This window comes from Semicossyphus pulcher, unplaced genomic scaffold, assembly GCF_022749685.1.
Source record: "Semicossyphus pulcher isolate SPU_LCO1_2020_fin unplaced genomic scaffold, fSemPul1.0.p SCAF_10, whole genome shotgun sequence".
NCBI lineage: Eukaryota > Metazoa > Chordata > Actinopteri > Labriformes > Labridae > Semicossyphus > Semicossyphus pulcher.
Window position 1 is genome coordinate 7,679,622 of NW_027211604.1, and position 17,687 is coordinate 7,697,308.

General features: G+C 41.4%; 1 protein-coding gene across 1 annotated transcript in view; it reads left to right on the forward strand.

Moving 5' to 3' along the window:
• The first annotated feature begins 1,154 nt into the window (after positions 1-1,154).
• The window catches only part of LOC138595835 (roundabout homolog 2-like), an 88,548-nt gene continuing 72,015 nt past the window's right edge, over positions 1,155-17,687 (forward strand). Inside the window, exons 1-2 of the mRNA XM_069667303.1 lie at positions 1,155-1,218; positions 4,742-5,068. Of these exons, the coding sequence (XP_069523404.1) occupies positions 1,164-1,218; positions 4,742-5,068 (382 nt within the window). The 5' untranslated portion in view covers positions 1,155-1,163. The remainder of the gene's footprint in view (positions 1,219-4,741; positions 5,069-17,687) is intronic.

The following is a 17,687-nucleotide window of genomic DNA, read 5'->3' on the forward strand; positions in this document are numbered from 1 at the left end:
ACAACTGGGGGCTTTGTTTAATTCTTTGACTGGTTTTATTCTTTATTCTGAAAGGATGTATCTATAGGATATAAATAATAGAGAAATTATGCATCGACTCTTTAGGATCAGATGTGCAAGACAGAGGAAACATATTTTTTTTGAGTGGCTGCAGTGAGAAATCTACTGTATCTCAAATAGCAGTTGGAGAGTTGCATACCAGAGCATTTAGCTTTGGGCTGTTTCTTCCCTTTTAATTGGAGTGTCCTGATTTACTGAAAGTGTGAAAGCAGACCTAAAAGACTGTCCTTAATAGGCTGCATGTTAATAAAATGTTAGGAACGGATGAGAAGACTGAAAGCAAAAACAATGTAAGGGGGAAAGGACTTTAAGTGATTTATTTTGCTGTTTGAAACGAAAGACCTCTATTAAAAGAAAGACCAAAAAGCCTGACCCACAAAACAAAGCTGCGTACTTTTACTTAAATGTATATTGATCTTAAACAAAGACTGTATCCAGTGAATTAATCAGTTGTTTTTGTTCAATTTCCTCGAAGGAAACATTAACAAGCGTCATTCCCAGCATGCAATTGTCTATAAATTCTGACCCAGAATGCAAAGTGCTACTGAGTTTTTGTGTTCAGACCCATTGTGTGTGTGTTTTACACCCCGGTTAGTTTCTCCCCGGGCAGCGGCGTGGAGAGGAGGGGCTGAGCTGTGGTGCTGCACCGCGCAGCTTCTCACCTCTTGACTGAAGCCCCGTCTCCACCTTTCATCTCCCAACTTGTCCCGCGCGAGGATGGATGCCTACTCCCGCGCTCGGACCCGGTAAAAGTGTCAGAAGAAGAATGCGGTCTTACGGGGGGAGCCGTCGGTAACCGGAGTGTCTTTGGGCGTCGGTGATGTTTGCAATTGGTGACTGCAGAAATTTCCCAACGTGTCGGCGAGTCGACAGACAGACCACTGCTTACTGCTGGTGCGCTCTTGGAGAGGAAGAATGGCCACGCGAATGGTGTCTTTCAGCGGCTGAAATAAGTGTTATTGCTGCTTTAGTTCACTAAGTTGAGACAGTAAATTGTCACAAAGTCGCACAGGTGGAAACAGGATTGATCGATTAATTGACTGCTTGTTTGGCTTGAGGAGGAATTCATGCGCCGATAGCTTCTACGGGGCCAATATGCCAGAATGGGTCCTCTACAGTATTTATTTCTCTGTGGACTTCTGTACACCCAAACACACGGTAAGTTTCTGAATACATATGTGGTTGAAATGATGTCTTTGCTCATGTTTAGCTTTAAAAACACACTGGGCTGTGACCCGGAGCGTATTCGACCCATGCTCCTGTCAGTTCAAGTGCATCAAAAACATAGGCTACCGAGTACGTACCCCACGTTATGTACATTAAATCTGTTTTACTCCTAAATTCCGTCTAAAAATCATTAATTCACCGTGCAAATGCGCCACATCAAAGCTGGTTCATTCATTCCTGGTGTAATATAACGTTTATTGTACCAGGCCAACTGTTTAACGGCTTTGCTAGACGAAAGTTGCTCATTTATTTATAAGGTCTGCCCTAATTGAACACATTTGTAACGTGAGTAAAATCTTTGGTAGCTTCAGAATTGGCTGTATTGTGGTTTGAAATGTCTTAAATTAACACTCCAATCGTAACTTTTTCTGTATTCTCCCAAAAAGTAGACCTTTATGTATATATTTAAAATCAATTAAACTCCCTAAATCTAATATGCTTGTTCATATATGGTTGTTTAAAAGTGTTACAAAGCTATAATGTTGCTGTTATGCTCTTATCTTGCGGTCATATTCTGTGTGGCCTGATGCAAAAGGTTGCTCAGGCAGATGATGGAGCTAACTGGATGTCCTGTAGCTGAAATGTCTAATGTGCCATAGAGAAGATGCTTACTCATAGTCTGGAAATTCACCCCTTACTGTTAGTTACTCATACATGGACCCAGTATCCACGTGCTGTCGTATCTTCACCTATAAGAGACTTATCTAAGATTGTTGACAGGAAGTGTTGTCCTTATCATGAAGTGTTTTGCACTGCTGCAGCCCATAGAGCATAAATCTGTGTCAGTGGAGTAAACTGAGTGCAGGTGTGATCAGCACGTAAAGTGGGTGTGGATTCGGGTGTTTTTCAGGACACCTACTTGAATTAATGTGTTGCCATTTTATTCGTTACAGCGCAATGGTGCAATCTGAGGCAAAGTGATGCAATTCGACGGCCATGCAATTAATCCTACAGTATCCTTGTGAAGCCTTTGGTGATCAGTTTTTGTTGATGCTTTTTGAGGGAGGTTATTATTAAACTCTAAGGTCACTTTGGGGCCTGTAGCATTTGACTTAAACAGTCGACAAAAACATGCTATAATATAAAATACTATAAACAATAGGGCTTATGCATTGGCTTAGAATCAGTTCTGCACATTATAAACAGGTTTTTATTTATATAGTTGAAAGTCCAACATCTGCAAGAGGATGCATCAGTATTCCCAGTGGTGATGGGTTCTGATTGGCTGCCCCTGTGGCAGTCCTGTAGGTAATCCATTAGAGAGGATAATGTGGAGCGTTTGCAGTCTGAGCACAATACAGTACATATTACACAGACAGTGCGCCCCCTTTTGCTGCTTGTATCTACCCTAAGCCTTTATCAATATTACTGATTTTGAGCTTGCAGGGCTTTCATACACTGACTTCGGGGCTGTGACATCAAAAACGTCATTTTCCATAACACAGAAAGCAGCTGAAAGAGAAGGGGAAAGCAGGGGCTGTTTGCTTGACAATCAAATGACTCTTTTGGTCATAAGCTGTTATTGAATTCCTTTGAGCTCCACTGGTAGACAGGTGTCACCTCAAAGTGACTTTTATTAGAGTGGTCCCTGCTTACAAGCAGCAAAACAGGTTCTTTACCAGCTTTTTTCTGCAGCAGACATTGAATTTCAGCTTCAGCACCATGGACAGATCCCCCTGAAACAGACCCACTTGCAGACAAAGCTTGATGCTCCAATACTAGGCACATTTTGACCAAAAGGGTAGAAATACAGCCAAATTATCATTGAAATTTACAAGTGACAGTAAAAGAAATCCAAGCATCCCTCCATCTTTTTATTTTCTATCCCATCTTATTCATATTCAGGGTCATGGGGTGCTGCAGCATGCACAGAGCAGAAAGCAAGCTAACCCCCTGGACGGGTTGCCAGTCCAAAGCTAACAGACTGACAGGACCCCGCAGGACCTTCTCGCTGTTAGCTGTCAGTACCAACCGCTGAGCCACTGAGCCGCCCACAACTTAAATCATCTCATTTCTATTCTGTTGTCTGACAGCACGAGTCCCAAGCTCTACATTAGGCACAGTGGAGGCAGGCTAATGGTTCAAGCAATTAAAAGAAGTCAGCGTAACGCAAAGTGTGTGTGTTTATTTGTGCGTCTTACGCTTAATCACGAGACGCATGTATAGGGTTTTAAAAGCATGTTAAAAACATAATGTATCACCACGGTTGGGTGTGTTGGCACCAGCTAATGGAATGCTTTTTGTCAACAAACCTCTTAACATTATAGACTGTCACATCAATTTCACTCACATTCGCAGCTTTATTTTGGTTGCTGTGTAGCAGCCAATCATCATGGCTGCCTTTGCAATTTGCATGATTTGTCACTATCCGAATCAAAAAACACCAGCGACCGTGTAACATCATTTTCATTTATTTATATCTGTCTTTATTTCCACCTTCTGACAGTCAAAAAAAAAGTCTGTTTCAGTAACTCCAAAATCACACTCTCGCTGTGTTGGCATGCGCACACGCGGGCTGGAAGAGGAAGACCTTTTAACACAGACGTTATAATGTGCTCGTACACCATGAAACAGATGAGAGTCGTGGTGCTGTCATGTCTGTAAACAAACAGTGACACTACATCTGGGTCATTCCTCGCTGACATTTGGAGGTGGTTTAGAAAAAAACACCATTGAATGGAGCCAAAGTGTTCCCACAGCCAAATAAATGAAAGAATGAGCAGTGTGGGGTTTGTTATTTGGTTTCTGCTGTCAGGATAGTCAGGATTAGGCATCCTCATGACATTTGCTGAGGCTTGAATCTGAACAGAACACATGTTGATTTAATAATGTAGCATTTAAGCAAGGAAAGGAATAGTAAACTTTGCATATCTATGCTAATACAGTGCAAAGTGAAAAATCTAATGTAGCAGTCGCTGTTCTACACCCACTGAGACAACATATTTGATGATGTCAGTGTTTGATGGAACGTGTTAATGAAAAAGCTAATGAGATGTAATGACTCCTCAGCTCCTGTCTGTGAAAGCAAATATGTGAGCCAGAGTGTAGTAACACAGCATATAGTGCAGCCAGTAAGAACCTGACACTAATCAACTTTCCTTCCAAGGACTGTAATGCAATTATACTTTGTTTAGTTTTACCAACCACATCTGCAAATGTGTGTACGTCTAAGGTTTGCTCTTTAAAAGGCAGCGAGACGTGAGAGTACCTATTCAAGTTATTCTTCTTTTCCGGGATGTGATGCTATTTTATTTAGCAGCGGTTTGCACTTATATTTTTCTGTCTAACAGTATGTTTTAGGTTACTCTCTGGATTTAGTTGCCCATGCCAACAAAACATTAAACTGCATATATCTGCTGTTGCAGCTGCAGCAAAATTAAAATGCATTATTTATGATTGTAATTATTACAGCTATTTCCTTAATGGGACTTTTTACTCTCCCGTTTCCCTCCAGGGTCTCGTCTCCGCCAGGAAGACTCCCCACCCCGCATCGTGGAGCACCCCTCTGACCTCATTGTGTCCAAAGGGGAACCAGCCACTCTCAACTGCAAGGCAGAGGGCCGCCCGACCCCTACGGTGGAATGGTACAAAGACGGGGAGCGCGTCGAGACGGACCGCGACAACCCCCGCTCCCACCGCATGCTGCTGCCCAGCGGGTCCCTCTTCTTCCTGCGCATCGTGCATGGACGGCGGAGCAAACCCGACGATGGCAGCTACGTGTGCGTGGCCCGGAACTATCTGGGAGAGGCCGTAAGCCGGAACGCTTCTCTTGAAGTAGCATGTAAGTCTGACTTTTCATCACATCCCTGTGGGCGCAAAGGTAATGCTTAGGTCAAAGGAGTCTTAGTGTTGCATGACAGAAGAAGGAGGAATTATTATGCAGTAGGTATTGAGGTTTGTGACCTTTTCTTGCGTGTATAAAAATGTGAAAATGTGTTAATGTTGCATCTGAAAAAGGTAGAGTTTATGTTAAATTAAGCATTACATTTTGGGGCTGTTTTGCTTTGGGATCCACATATAAGATGTCATCTGTCATAATACGAGCAGCGTCACCTATCCACTGAACCTACAATTGTGTATGTGTGTGTGTGCTTAGCCATGTGTGCACAGTATTTGTGTGAATATGTTTCAGACTGCTAGTGAGACCTGTTTGGATGACCTGCTTGAGTAATGTATGGGCTGAGCTGTGAATCGCTCCGGGGAGGGAGAGGAAGAGGGGGCAGGATTTTAACCTAGCTAACTCCCCTTTCACTGTTTGGATTTGGAAAGATGCAGCCTGCTCCCAGCCAGTTCTCTCCCTGTGTGGGAGAGAGGCGCTCTGGGCTATTCACATTTCCATTATGTGCTAAACTGAGCTGATTTCTTGCCATGAACAAGATGCACACACGCTCGGACGCACACGCGGATCTACACGCGTGCACACACAGACACTCACGCTGTCTCTGCTCCTCTGCTTTTCTCACTCTCAGAGGGATTTTGTACACAAACAAAAATATGAGGAATATCAAGCAAACAGTTTATTGCAATTTGATATTAGATTCACAAAACATTTACCCGCCTGAGCATTTCTATATCAAGACCATTGTTGAAATTTTACTCCTGTTTCGAATCATAAACTGGACCTAATAATATTACTAATATGTATTCTATAGATGTTGTAATATGACTCTCTCCATTCGAAATATGGTCCTCGTGCTGATTTGTTCCACACTCTAAACGTGTGTTTTCCTTTAAGGAGAAACTAAGGATAGAGTTGACCGAATACAATTTCACCACGATATCGAATACGATCCAGATTTCAGTTGGATAAAATAGGCGGTTAGCCCTGTAGCCGCACGGATAGACGGCTCCTGGTTGGAAGGAGTTTGCATGTTCTCCCCGTGCATGCGTGTCTTCCCTCCGGGTTCTCCAGCATCCTCCCACAGTCCGAAGACAGTCGTTAGGTTCGCTGGTGACTCTAAATTGCTTGCAGGTGTAAATGTGAGCGTTTTTCTCAATGTGTCAGCCCTGTGATTGACTGCCGATCAGTCCAGGGTGTACCCCGCCTCTCGCCCAGTGACAGCTGGGATTGGCTCTATCCCCCCTGCGATCCTGAATAGGATAAACGGTATAGATAATAGATGGATGGATGGATGGACAGACATCTAAACTACTATCCCTGTAAATCAACAGCAGTGCCACCACTGGAAACAGACGCCTTGCATACTTTACCCATCGCCGTTTTATCGGTGTAATTTGCTGTCATTTTGCTAGCTTTGACTAAAGCCACATTGTCTAATAGCATCATATTGCTGTATTTTGCTACTGCATGAAAATGACCTGAAATCAGCTCTTTTTCACAGCTCTAGAAAAGAAGGTTGCAAGTGGCAGCCACAAAAAAATCCATGAGCGTAATATGCTTTGTAGGCTTGCTTTGGTGCATAGACCTGCATACTTGTCGATACTGATATTAAACGTCACCAACACCCATACCCATAACACATTTTAGGCATTATGTGAGGCATTGTGATACTATAACAAGAATCCTAACAACTCTTACCATGGACCAGGACAATGGTGGCTCAGTTGAGACATCTTTAAGTGTTTTTCTGCACCACATCCTCTCTTTGTCTTACTGCCTTTTCCACATTAGACACTTAAATTATTCCTATTGTATTCTTTTACTGGCACTGTTTCCTCTTCTTTCTCTCTGATCAATAGTGGTGAAATGTCCTGGAAACACTAATGCTTAAGGAGGAGGTGCAGGGTCTTTGAGAGGAAACAAACAGGAACGTGTGTATTCGTCCTGTTACAGGAACACAGCGTCGGCTTTCACCTATAAAATGAGACATTATGATGTTTCATATTCCAGCTTATTACTCAGGTCCCAGTGTAATAAGGATTTACACATCACATTTACATTTCACATATTAAACAGTCCAGTTATATTTGGAGATAGTGAGTAATTCTCTCTCATAAAGAATCCAGAGACCCAAAACTGTCGTTCTAGTGTCGGGAGACAAATGTTATAGCCGCTCCACTGATTCCCTTGACTGAATAGAGTCCGACTTTATGAACACAATGAGTGTGTCAGAGTGATTTTGTGGGGATTTTCTGGTTCTCCTTAAATACAATAAAGCTCATTTGTATTTTGTAGCTCAGACTGGCATTCTGAATTCATTTTCAGAATAATTGTCACATTCATTGTGAGCGTAGGAGCTGCAATTATTATTGACAAACGGTTCTTTTATTGTAGGAACACTACCTTATTTATATATCAGCGACATATACTGGGGCTAAAATACCAAACACAATGTCTTTTTTCAAATATTAAGCACCAGACATGCGGAGGTGAATCTTAACACCAGGAAGTTAATAAGGAATATGCTTTCATTTCTGCACCAAAGCAGCTTTTAATGTGTATTGAAATGCTGTCATGTGAGTCTTGAGTGATGCATTGTAGCGCCATGGATTATTATTTTGAAGCCTGTCTTTTTTTCATGAATTCATATGTGTTTTGTTGACATATGGGAACCTCCTCAGGGATCAGTGTTTGTACTGCGGAGTGCACTTCATACTTCAATAAGTCTCCTGTTTTCCTTAGCTGCTGCATGACCATGGAAACCAACCACTGGAAATACTCCTATTTCCAGTGTACATTAAATGTCAAGTGCCGGCGATTTAACTACAGGGAGACTTTGCATGATTTTCAGAGCTTAATTGCAACATAATGATTGTGTAGGCTTTGTAATTTAGTTGCTTATATTAAAAGAGAAATTCCAGCTTCCTAGATTGAGGAAGTGTAGTTCTGCGAGCTCCCTGGCCTCCGCTAGATGACGTATTTTACGTAGTCTAGATCCCTACCATAATGGCATTAGCTCCCCATAATAGCATGACAGGACTGAGGTTGAAAATCAGCAAACTAGCCCTTTAAGGTCCCCTTTGCGTTGTTGTTTTCCTCTAACACCATATATTTTTGATTATCACTGCTTAGCAGAGAAGCGAAACTAAGTTATTCCAGTGTTTGTGGGTTGGAATAACAGTAACTAACCTAGTTTGTTCTGGGATGTCTCCACTTGTGCAGACAGTGTCAGAAGGTTGTTTTTTCTGGAGCGTCTCTTACATAAAAGACAGTACAACCAGGCCAGCCTTTAGTCTTCTTTGTGTAATGCAGAATATCATGGCTACAGGGATGCATAATCGCATGACTCCTCCAGGGGCTGCAGGATCCTGCCAGTGTTGCCGCAGCCAAAGTTGTCATGCGATGCTGCGGGTGGGAGCGAGCGGGTAGATGAAAGTGCTGTGGGGATTCTCTGACAGTGAGCCTGGCTCATGATGGTCTGTTTCTTCCGAGTCCACACACTTCCTTAAAATGTTCTAATGGGCTTCAGCATTGTGTCTCAACCAGTGGCTTAGAAAACGTAGCTAACCAGAGGGTTGCTGCTCCCTGCGGTACGTTTGTGCTGTACAAGCTCAATTTTGGTGGTTGGTGGTGCATTTTATGAGTTAGAGTCTGAGTGAAATTTAAGGGGGTATTATTCATTCCACACTTCAGCTGCTTAAGACGGCAGCAAAGATTAAAATATGTAAATGATTTAGATATGCAAGGACAAATCTACGGCTGGAAGTCTGGCAGAAACAAATAATTTACCTCATAAACATTAGTTTTTCTTTAAACCAAACCCTTACCCAGAAACACTTACTTCTACATGTTGTTTTTCTATACACGCTGCACAGTAGAGCTCATGACAGAGAATCAATAGACAGAGAACTAGAAAATTCATATGGCAGGCTTTTTTTTTGTGTTGGTATTGATCTTCTTAACTGGAAAAAAACAGCAAATGCCCCAAAAACTGGCAAAAAAAACACCCCTGACTCTGAAGAAATAATTATGTTTACATCCCCAGTTGTTTAATGTCCAATCTTGATTTTTATTTACTGCCTACAAACACATTTCATAGTACTTTTATGCTTTTTTCCTTTTGGAGATTCTGTTTGTTCCTCTTGGGTTTAATCATTTCGCTTCAGGCTCTCTTCCAAACCCCGTGGTGTCCATAAGGACAGTATTAACATATTTTTATTCCGTCTGCATGCTTATGTGATCTTCTAAATCTTGCAGCGTTCTGCAAATATCCTACAGAACGAGAGAGAAGCAGTTTACATTGAACGCATATTTTGCTTAAGTAATCCTAGATAAGAGTTCTCAACCATGTTTTTCTCAGAGCAGAAATAAGAGAAGAAAATCTGATCCGAGGCCAGCAGGGGAACATGTACTGTGTCAGCTGATAGACGGGGGCACACATCTTTCACCCTTGTTGAAATTCTATTTCCTGCTCAGTCTTGTCGGGTGCATATTTGACACAAACGATAACATCAGCCATTTCACACAGAAATGAGGCCATGTCTGTTTATTATGAGGAGGTTTTGTGTTTTTGCTTGACAAACAAGCCTCATTGTGCTTCTCGCACTGTTGCAGTGTGTCACTTGTTCCTCACATCCAAGTATGCAATTTTAATAATCAACAGTCACCTGCTGTCAGTGTGTACAATCAAACATGGCCGACCGTCGAGCCCAGCTTTTCACGTCCTCGGCGTGTTTACCCAGACGCTGCAGCTGAGTGCTACTTCACTGCGACGTCAACAAACAACTGTGCGACCTCCAGGCCACCAGCGGACTGGCACTAATCATCAGACTGAGTGGCTGCTGATGGAATTAGAACAGCTCGCTCTAACTATTAAGAAGGCACAGAAAGACATAAACTGTGATGTGTTGAAGGGAGGTGTGGGTGGAAGGGCGGCGGATGCAAGGGTGTTCATTAGTGCAAAACTCGAGAGCAAGATGAGCCCTTCTCTGTGTGACCGTGCTAAGTGAATTAGAGGTAAAGTCACTCAGCGAGACAATCATCAATTAAATCCTCCAAGTTAACAGCAGCCAGAGCCAGATAAAACTGGAGTCTGGATTGTAGTGCACTTTGCTTTTGAATATGTCTAAATCTCTAAAAGCAGGCTAAATAACACTCAGCAAGACCGGGAGCCCGCTACCTAGCTAGCAGCTCTATAAAGCTTGTAATTTTTACCACAGCAGGGCTAAAAGGGGTAAATGCTAACATCAAAGTGCTAACAGTGTCAGGTTGATAACGTTAAGCAGATCAGACCTCTTACTTTAAAAGGAATTGTTGCAACCTTTTTCTTTGGAATCGAATTATTAATGGTTATTGTAGTCGATTAAAGCCATTAATATCTCAGTGCCGGCTGCACTGACTGAGAAAGAGGATCTCTCCTGCTATCTTAGCCATTGCCTACAGTGCTTATATACACGGTGTGCAAGCAGACGCATTCTTACTCATCTGCAATTCTTCAGTCATACACTCGGACTCGAATACATACAGTAAAAACACCAAGTCAGTGCCAAAATAATTAAAAATATATCTTTGTCCATAACATCCTCTAGGCTCAATTTATGATGCTGTTTTTAGCAGTTTTTTGCTAGGTTTGTAGCTAGTTAGCGAAACAAATGAAGGCAGATATAAGAATTGAAAGCTGAAACAGCCTGTAGTTTTTACAGGTCACAGAGAGACATGGAGATGATTGGCAACAACTGACGGCGGTTTTTACACTTTATACAAAACTCAGATACATAAGGTTGAAAATCTGCATAATATCCCTTAAAGGTTAGCATACTAACAGTTGCAGTTTAGCTCTAAACGTTAGGTAGGCTACAGATGTAGCTGATGAGAAACACACTAGTTTGCAGGTATATGCAAACCTAATTATTGTAAAAATTTTGAGGTCATCCATGTCATAGTAATTCAAAGTTTAATCCAAAATTCAACTGGACTTGATTGTAGTCCAGCCCATGTGAGCGACTCTCATTGGACTATTAGCATAGTAATGAGCCACAGAGGCTCGTATTTCTAGCTCCGTCCTAGAACTGAAGAAGCCTTTTAAATAGAGACAAAACCTCTTCAAGAACTTTTGGATCAAACTTGGAGTTTGTACCAAATGTTTTGACAATCCATCCAGTAGTTTTAATTTCATTTATAAGTGAAAACGTTGACCAGCCTGCGGTTCTACAAGAAAAGTCTGGGGTTGCAAGAGTCCTAATGACATCCTCGTCATGGCAAGCCGTGTTAGAGTTGTTGACTTAAGAGGGGAAAATAAGAGAAGTTGTTTTTGTTTTGCTTTGTCTTTTATAATTAGGCTGGACTCACCCTCTGACAGGGCTCTGAGCGATTAATAGCTCATTCCACCGTAGATGTGTTATCACTCTGTTTGTTGATTTTGCTGCTCTGCAAAAAGACAGAATGAGAAAGAGAAGAATGTCAGAGAGTGATGTTTCTTTCGCTCTTTTGTCAGCTTGCTAGGCGTTCTTTTGGACCTTTGGCCAAGTTACTAAACTGCTTTAAATAATTTCGCTAAAACTTTAGCCAGCAACATTCGATTGTGCATCCCTGTTTGCTCGTAAATAAGGTCAAGGACAGATCCAAATTTAGAAAATAAGTGAACTAATTAAATTTGGAAACATCAAAGAGCAAATGAGTATCTGTTATACAAATTGGAAGCATTGAAGCTGTGATTGGCAACACGAGATTCTTTCCACTTGCTCATTTTGACACGTTTCACTAATCAGAACAAACGGTATAATTACACGAGCATGCGAGAGGCCTGTAGCACTGAGGAATGTATCTGTAATTTGGGATCTCTGGGAAGCAGCTCTCCCAGATCCCTTTAGTGAAACAGGGTCAGGGAACCATGCCCACACATATAAGCACCTTAGAGTCAACAATCCACATCTTCTCCTAAGTACTTAGGAATGATCTGCGAAGTGCGAATTTAAAGTGTTGACATTTTTCAATTGAGGCCATAAAGGTAGCTAGAAAACGAGTTAAATCTGACCTCTGCTTCTGTTGTGCCTCCTCCCTGTTGAGAAATCATCTTCATCCTTCTCTGCTTTCTTGTCACTGTTCCCTCTTCAATAACGAGCCTTCCTTTGAGCCACTCAGCACTGAAGACCATGAAAAGAACAGTAGCCTAATTTGCATAATTTAAGAGTCAAAGCCTCGCTTTCTCCAGGCATGAAACAGTGTTCTCTTCCAAAGTGGAAGGCATCATTTATCCCCACCTCCATATTTGAGCTTTACAACATGGCAAACACCATGTGGGTAGCGGATTAGAAAGCTTCCACTAGATCCAGACCGGGGTTCTGGGCGGGATTTTAGTCGTGATACCAGAAATGAGCTTGTTGTCTGCTGTTAATATTATTAAGCACCTACTTAGCTCTAGTTGTGAGTTTCTGAAAATGTAGTACAACACTTACAGTAAGGTTCAGTCGGGTTTCTATTGGGAGGCACTCTCTGGTGTTTTGGAAAGTGGCACGTTGCCATTAATCAGGCATTTCACTCTTACCCATTGACAACATCCAAAGTTGGAGCCTGCCAGCCCTGTGTGTTCCCAGGCAGATTGTCAATGTTTTCTGTGAGTAGATAGGTTGGCCACATTGCACCATCTGTTGCCAGTCCAACAGCCTTCCTGTGTGCTTATCCCCTGTTTGCCTTCCTCCGCCTTGCTCTCGTTAAGCCGCCACAGAGTGCTGCGCTTTCTGAATTGAGCAGATCGGTAATGATCTCTTTTCAGCTCTAAATGTGTTGAGGTTAAGTTTGTGATCTCATTTTTTTAGCCAGTACGATGCCTTAACTGTTAGCAGTCATTGTCATTTTATAAAACAATATAATATATAAATTATTGTTAAGTTATTCAAGCAAAGACACAACTAACGCCAGTATCTTTTAAATCCTAAATGTCAGACATGTTTCATGGCAGAAGCGTACTCAGGCTGTTTGAGGGGCAGGGGCAAAAAGAAAGGGGCACCCGCTGAATGCTATGGGGCACCAGCTCGCAGAAAGTTGTGATGCGAAACAACAACTTGGGCATTTTAAATTATAGAGGCATACCATGAGGGCACATGGGCGGAGGCCAACTAATTTTCCAACATGTATCATTTATCCACTGGAAGGACACCCAGACGGCACTTTATCATCTTTTATCTACAACAGGGGCATCCATGAGGGTACTTTCGCTGCTTTTTTTTTAGAAATGGAGGCACCGGGGGGGGCAATGAGTACACCACTGATATCGGTACGTATCTGAGTTCGCAACCCTTTTGGGAGGTTTAGGATTAGATCCGTAAATTCTCACATTACCAGATAATCTGATCAAGGCAACAAACCAAATTCCTCTTCTGACTGACAGGAGGGGCAAATCAGGTAAAGCCTCCTGTGGTCTGAGTGTGTGTACCTGCACCGAACGCCATAATTCTTTCCCCCCAGTATTCCTCTGTTGCCGATAACAAAGGGCATTTTTGCAGTGTAAAAAAGTGCATCTACGTGTAGTCAGGAAGCACGTAATCAGCTATTAATTTGTCCTACACCAGTGAGATACGCATAACTATTTACAACAGCTACTATAAGTCATTCATATATGCAACTAAAAAACAAATCTAAAATGCACCCGAAGCTTCAAGTGGCCCACAAACGTTCCTATAATCTTGATGTTTGCTGATTATGTCAGGGCAAGTTTTGCCCGTTTAATCAGATACTGTAGCTCCGGGTGGTCAGTAATAAGCACTACTAGCCTTTTCTCTCAGTTTCTGTTCTTGACAGTGCTGTTGGGAAAGACATCCCCTGAGCTCTTTGGCAGCAGGGAAAAAGCTGCAGTGGCCGAGAGCATCTTTTCAGAGCTGAACTTTTTCCAAGTCAGGCTACCTAAAGCAATCATTCAGAGTCAAACCAGGCGCATAAGAAACTTACAAAATGCTCTAAGCCATTTCAAATATTAAGAAAACCTGACAGAGTGGTAAAATCTTGTGTGAAGTAATTGCAGCCTCTAAATTAAGACCTAATGATTTCATACATTTTAGTTATAAGGCCTTCATTTTCATTTTATACTGCTTTGCATGTTGTACTTGCATATGCTTTAATTCTGCTAGCATGCATTCTATTGGTATTTATATAGTCGTGTTGTTTGCTGCATGCATCTTCACCCTCCACTGCTTCATTTTCATTTGTCTTCCATAATGAGAAACATTTAGAAAAGCTGGAGTTGTCTGATCAGAGGATAATGGCTTGTTGCTTTCAATGAGGTCACACAGGAGGTCAGATGTACGTATAATAATTATGTTTGGTTGATTGCTAGTCTTGTTCTCGTTCCAGTTCGAGCAGTAAAATCCCAGTGGATTATTTACATTGGAGCATACACGCTGTAGTTGCTGTCCATTTCAGCACATAGGCATGTTTGTTGTAATATGGCCACACAACCTTCTGACTAGTCTCATCACATCTTATTTGTTAATGTTAGACAATAATAAAACAATACCTTTCAGTCACACAGCTTTGGAACCATATGAGAGGCTTATTTCCCTCCGTCTAAGGTTCTTCTAACAGTCCAAATACAGAGGTGTCCAGGCCAGGCAAGCAGAACTAATTTATGCATATTTTTTTGGCTGAAGACAGTGAGATAAGGGGCTAGCATCTGGTGCTAACTGGACCATGCTCTCTCCTTGGAGGTCTGTGCAGTATGAGGTTTGGTGAGTTAGCTAAGGGCTAGCATCTGTTGTTAATTGGACCATGCAAACACCTTTAAGAGCTCTGGTGCACTTTCTTACAGTTGGTTGGAAGAAGCATATGTCTGGTGTGAAGAAGCAAACTCAGTGGATTTACTGTGTTAAAGGTTGTTGTAGGTTTATAATACTTTTTAGAAGCAGCTGTATGAATGTGTGAATGGATGATATACATCAACATACATTTTAGTGTAAAATATTGTCATCTAAATCAATATACTCCAAGTTTTAAATGTTGATGTTAAAGCTTGTGTGGGGAGTTTTTCATTTTCACATCAATTCTGATGACTCTATATGAGCTACAAAAGCAAACCAGACCATCAGCGACAAGACTGATTATTTCTATGTAGTTATTTTTAATGCCTGAAACTGCTGGTGGGGGGGAAGGTGTCAGACGAAGCGATTAACCGGACGCTGCCTTTGTTTACATTTTACAGGGCAAACATTTAAAGTGAGCGATACATGTTTCTGTTAAAGAAAGCAGGATGAAATTGTTAAAAACCACCATGTACGCATGTACAGGACAAAATCAGCAAAGAGATAAGAGGTACGGCTTTGTCCACAGGGGGCGCCACATTCGACAGTCGGAAGTTCGTCACAGCAGCTTTAAATGTTTGAATGTGTGCTTTCCACATTTGTGTCATACACTTAATGGCAACTTTAGTAGCCTGTACATTGTGATGCAATCCAATACAGCTGTTCTAACACTTGGTCTTCTTTTGTGATGCGTGTATTGTTCAGTTTGTGCGTTTTCAGTGTAAATTAAATTCTATGTTTTAGCATTGAGGTCATAGTCTGATTGTTTTGTATTGGACAGCATTCTATGTTTAAGATGAGATAAGATAAGTTTATCCTTAATTGATCCCCAGGGGGGAAATTCAAGTGACAAAATGGCAAGTCAGTAAATACAGTATACAAAGAAGAATAGATAAATATACGACTGTTATACAAGTAGGAGTAAGTGACAAGTTAAAGTGACATGGTATGCAGGATGAGTACTACAGTATGGTATGAGCTTTAAGGTTTCTGATATGGTAGAATATAAAGTGCAGTGTCAAAGTACGTAAATAATATAACGGTAAAAATTATAATTTATATATAGTATAGTATAATTATAGTATAAGTTTCTAATATGTATGTTAATGGGATGGACAAACACACCTGAGAAACCTCTCAGTATAAAGTATTCCACTACAAAATATAATGTTTGCTACGTTACAAAAAATGAAACAGGCTGTTATATTGCATTGGATAAACGGGTGTAACAAATAAAGTGGCCACTGAATGTATATTATACCTAAGAAATGCTTAGTCATCTCTTCAGTCAACTCAAATCAGTTAAAATGGGTGGTTATGCTTTGATAAGACAAGTTAACTTTAATATCAAATTGAATTTTATTTCAATTGTCTCCATTTGGCACGACCACTTTTCATATGTTTCTACTTCTTTTCTACCCCCCTTCAAGTAATGTGCACACTAAATTTCAATTTAAGGTTCAATAATACGCCATTACTTCTCTTCCCTCTCCGAAAGGCAATTATAATTTGTTCAAGGAAAAATATGACAAAAGATACTTGTAAGCAAGCGTTTTCCATGACAAAAAGAGTGCTTACTTAACCGAAAATAGTCCATTGAAGCAAAAAATATGATTAAATGATATCATTTGACTTAATGCTGTGCTCAGCTGGTTTGATTTCTTTCCCTCGTATAAAGGATTAAACCTTCATGGATATTCCTTTAATTAAATGCACCATCAAGTTTAAGGCTATTGTTGGAATTCCTTCAAAATAAAAGACAGAAAATTGAGGTTGCTTGATGGAGGGTTGAAGCAAGGCTTCATGGGATGGTACATGTTAAATGAAAGGTGCAAGGCTGAAACTAGACCAGGCTGTATCCACTCTAATGACAGCAGCAGTCAGTGCCATCCATTAGTGTAACAGAGGTTGTGTTCGGGAAGTCACTGGTAAAAACGCTGGTAGAGGTCACACAGGGTCAAGCTGCTCCCATGCACCTGTGACAGCCTGTGACTGAGGATCCCTGTCATGAATAAACCAAATATTTGCGTCTGTCCGAGGTGCCCTGCCTGCAGATTTGAATTCCTCCAGCAAAACAGTCTGGAAGAGTTCAGCTGCCAGCGTCTCCATCCCTATCTGACAGACAGTTCCTTTTTGAAACAGTGAGACAAAATATGTTCCCTGTCAAGGCAGCCTTGAGTTTGAATGCTTACGTTGCACCAGCCCGAGAGAGGAATGTGAGGTGAAAATGAATCCAATAGTTCTTTTATATATATCAGTACCTTTTCATATAACCACGCTCTACATAAACAGACATTTTATGAGTTCATATTTTTGTGTACACGTTTGGGCTGGGACACAATACGACACAATCCATCTTCAGTGTGACGGATCACAAAATGATTCATTACACGCCGCTGTCCGCCTCTCAAGGTTGTATATTGTGATGCCGTACACAATGCATTATTGGCTATAATTTAATGCAGTCGTGTTTCAACATATGAAATTGAAATATGGCCATACATCTCCTTTTAGATGAGTTGGCGCTGGCTTAAGCTACTCCATTAGCAGACCTTGAATGAGGCCTTCACACTATTACTGATACAGCTGTAACTTATTGCTGCTGTCATCTGTGCGAGCTGCAGCCGGGTGTTGCATTCTGTCCTCTGCAGGCTGCCATGTTCCATAACTGTTATATAAAGTCAGGTATAGATATCTGGAAGGGATTATAGTCGGTAAAATTTAAAAAATTAGTTGTGCTTCCGAGCATGCCCATGTGTTTATACCCCAGG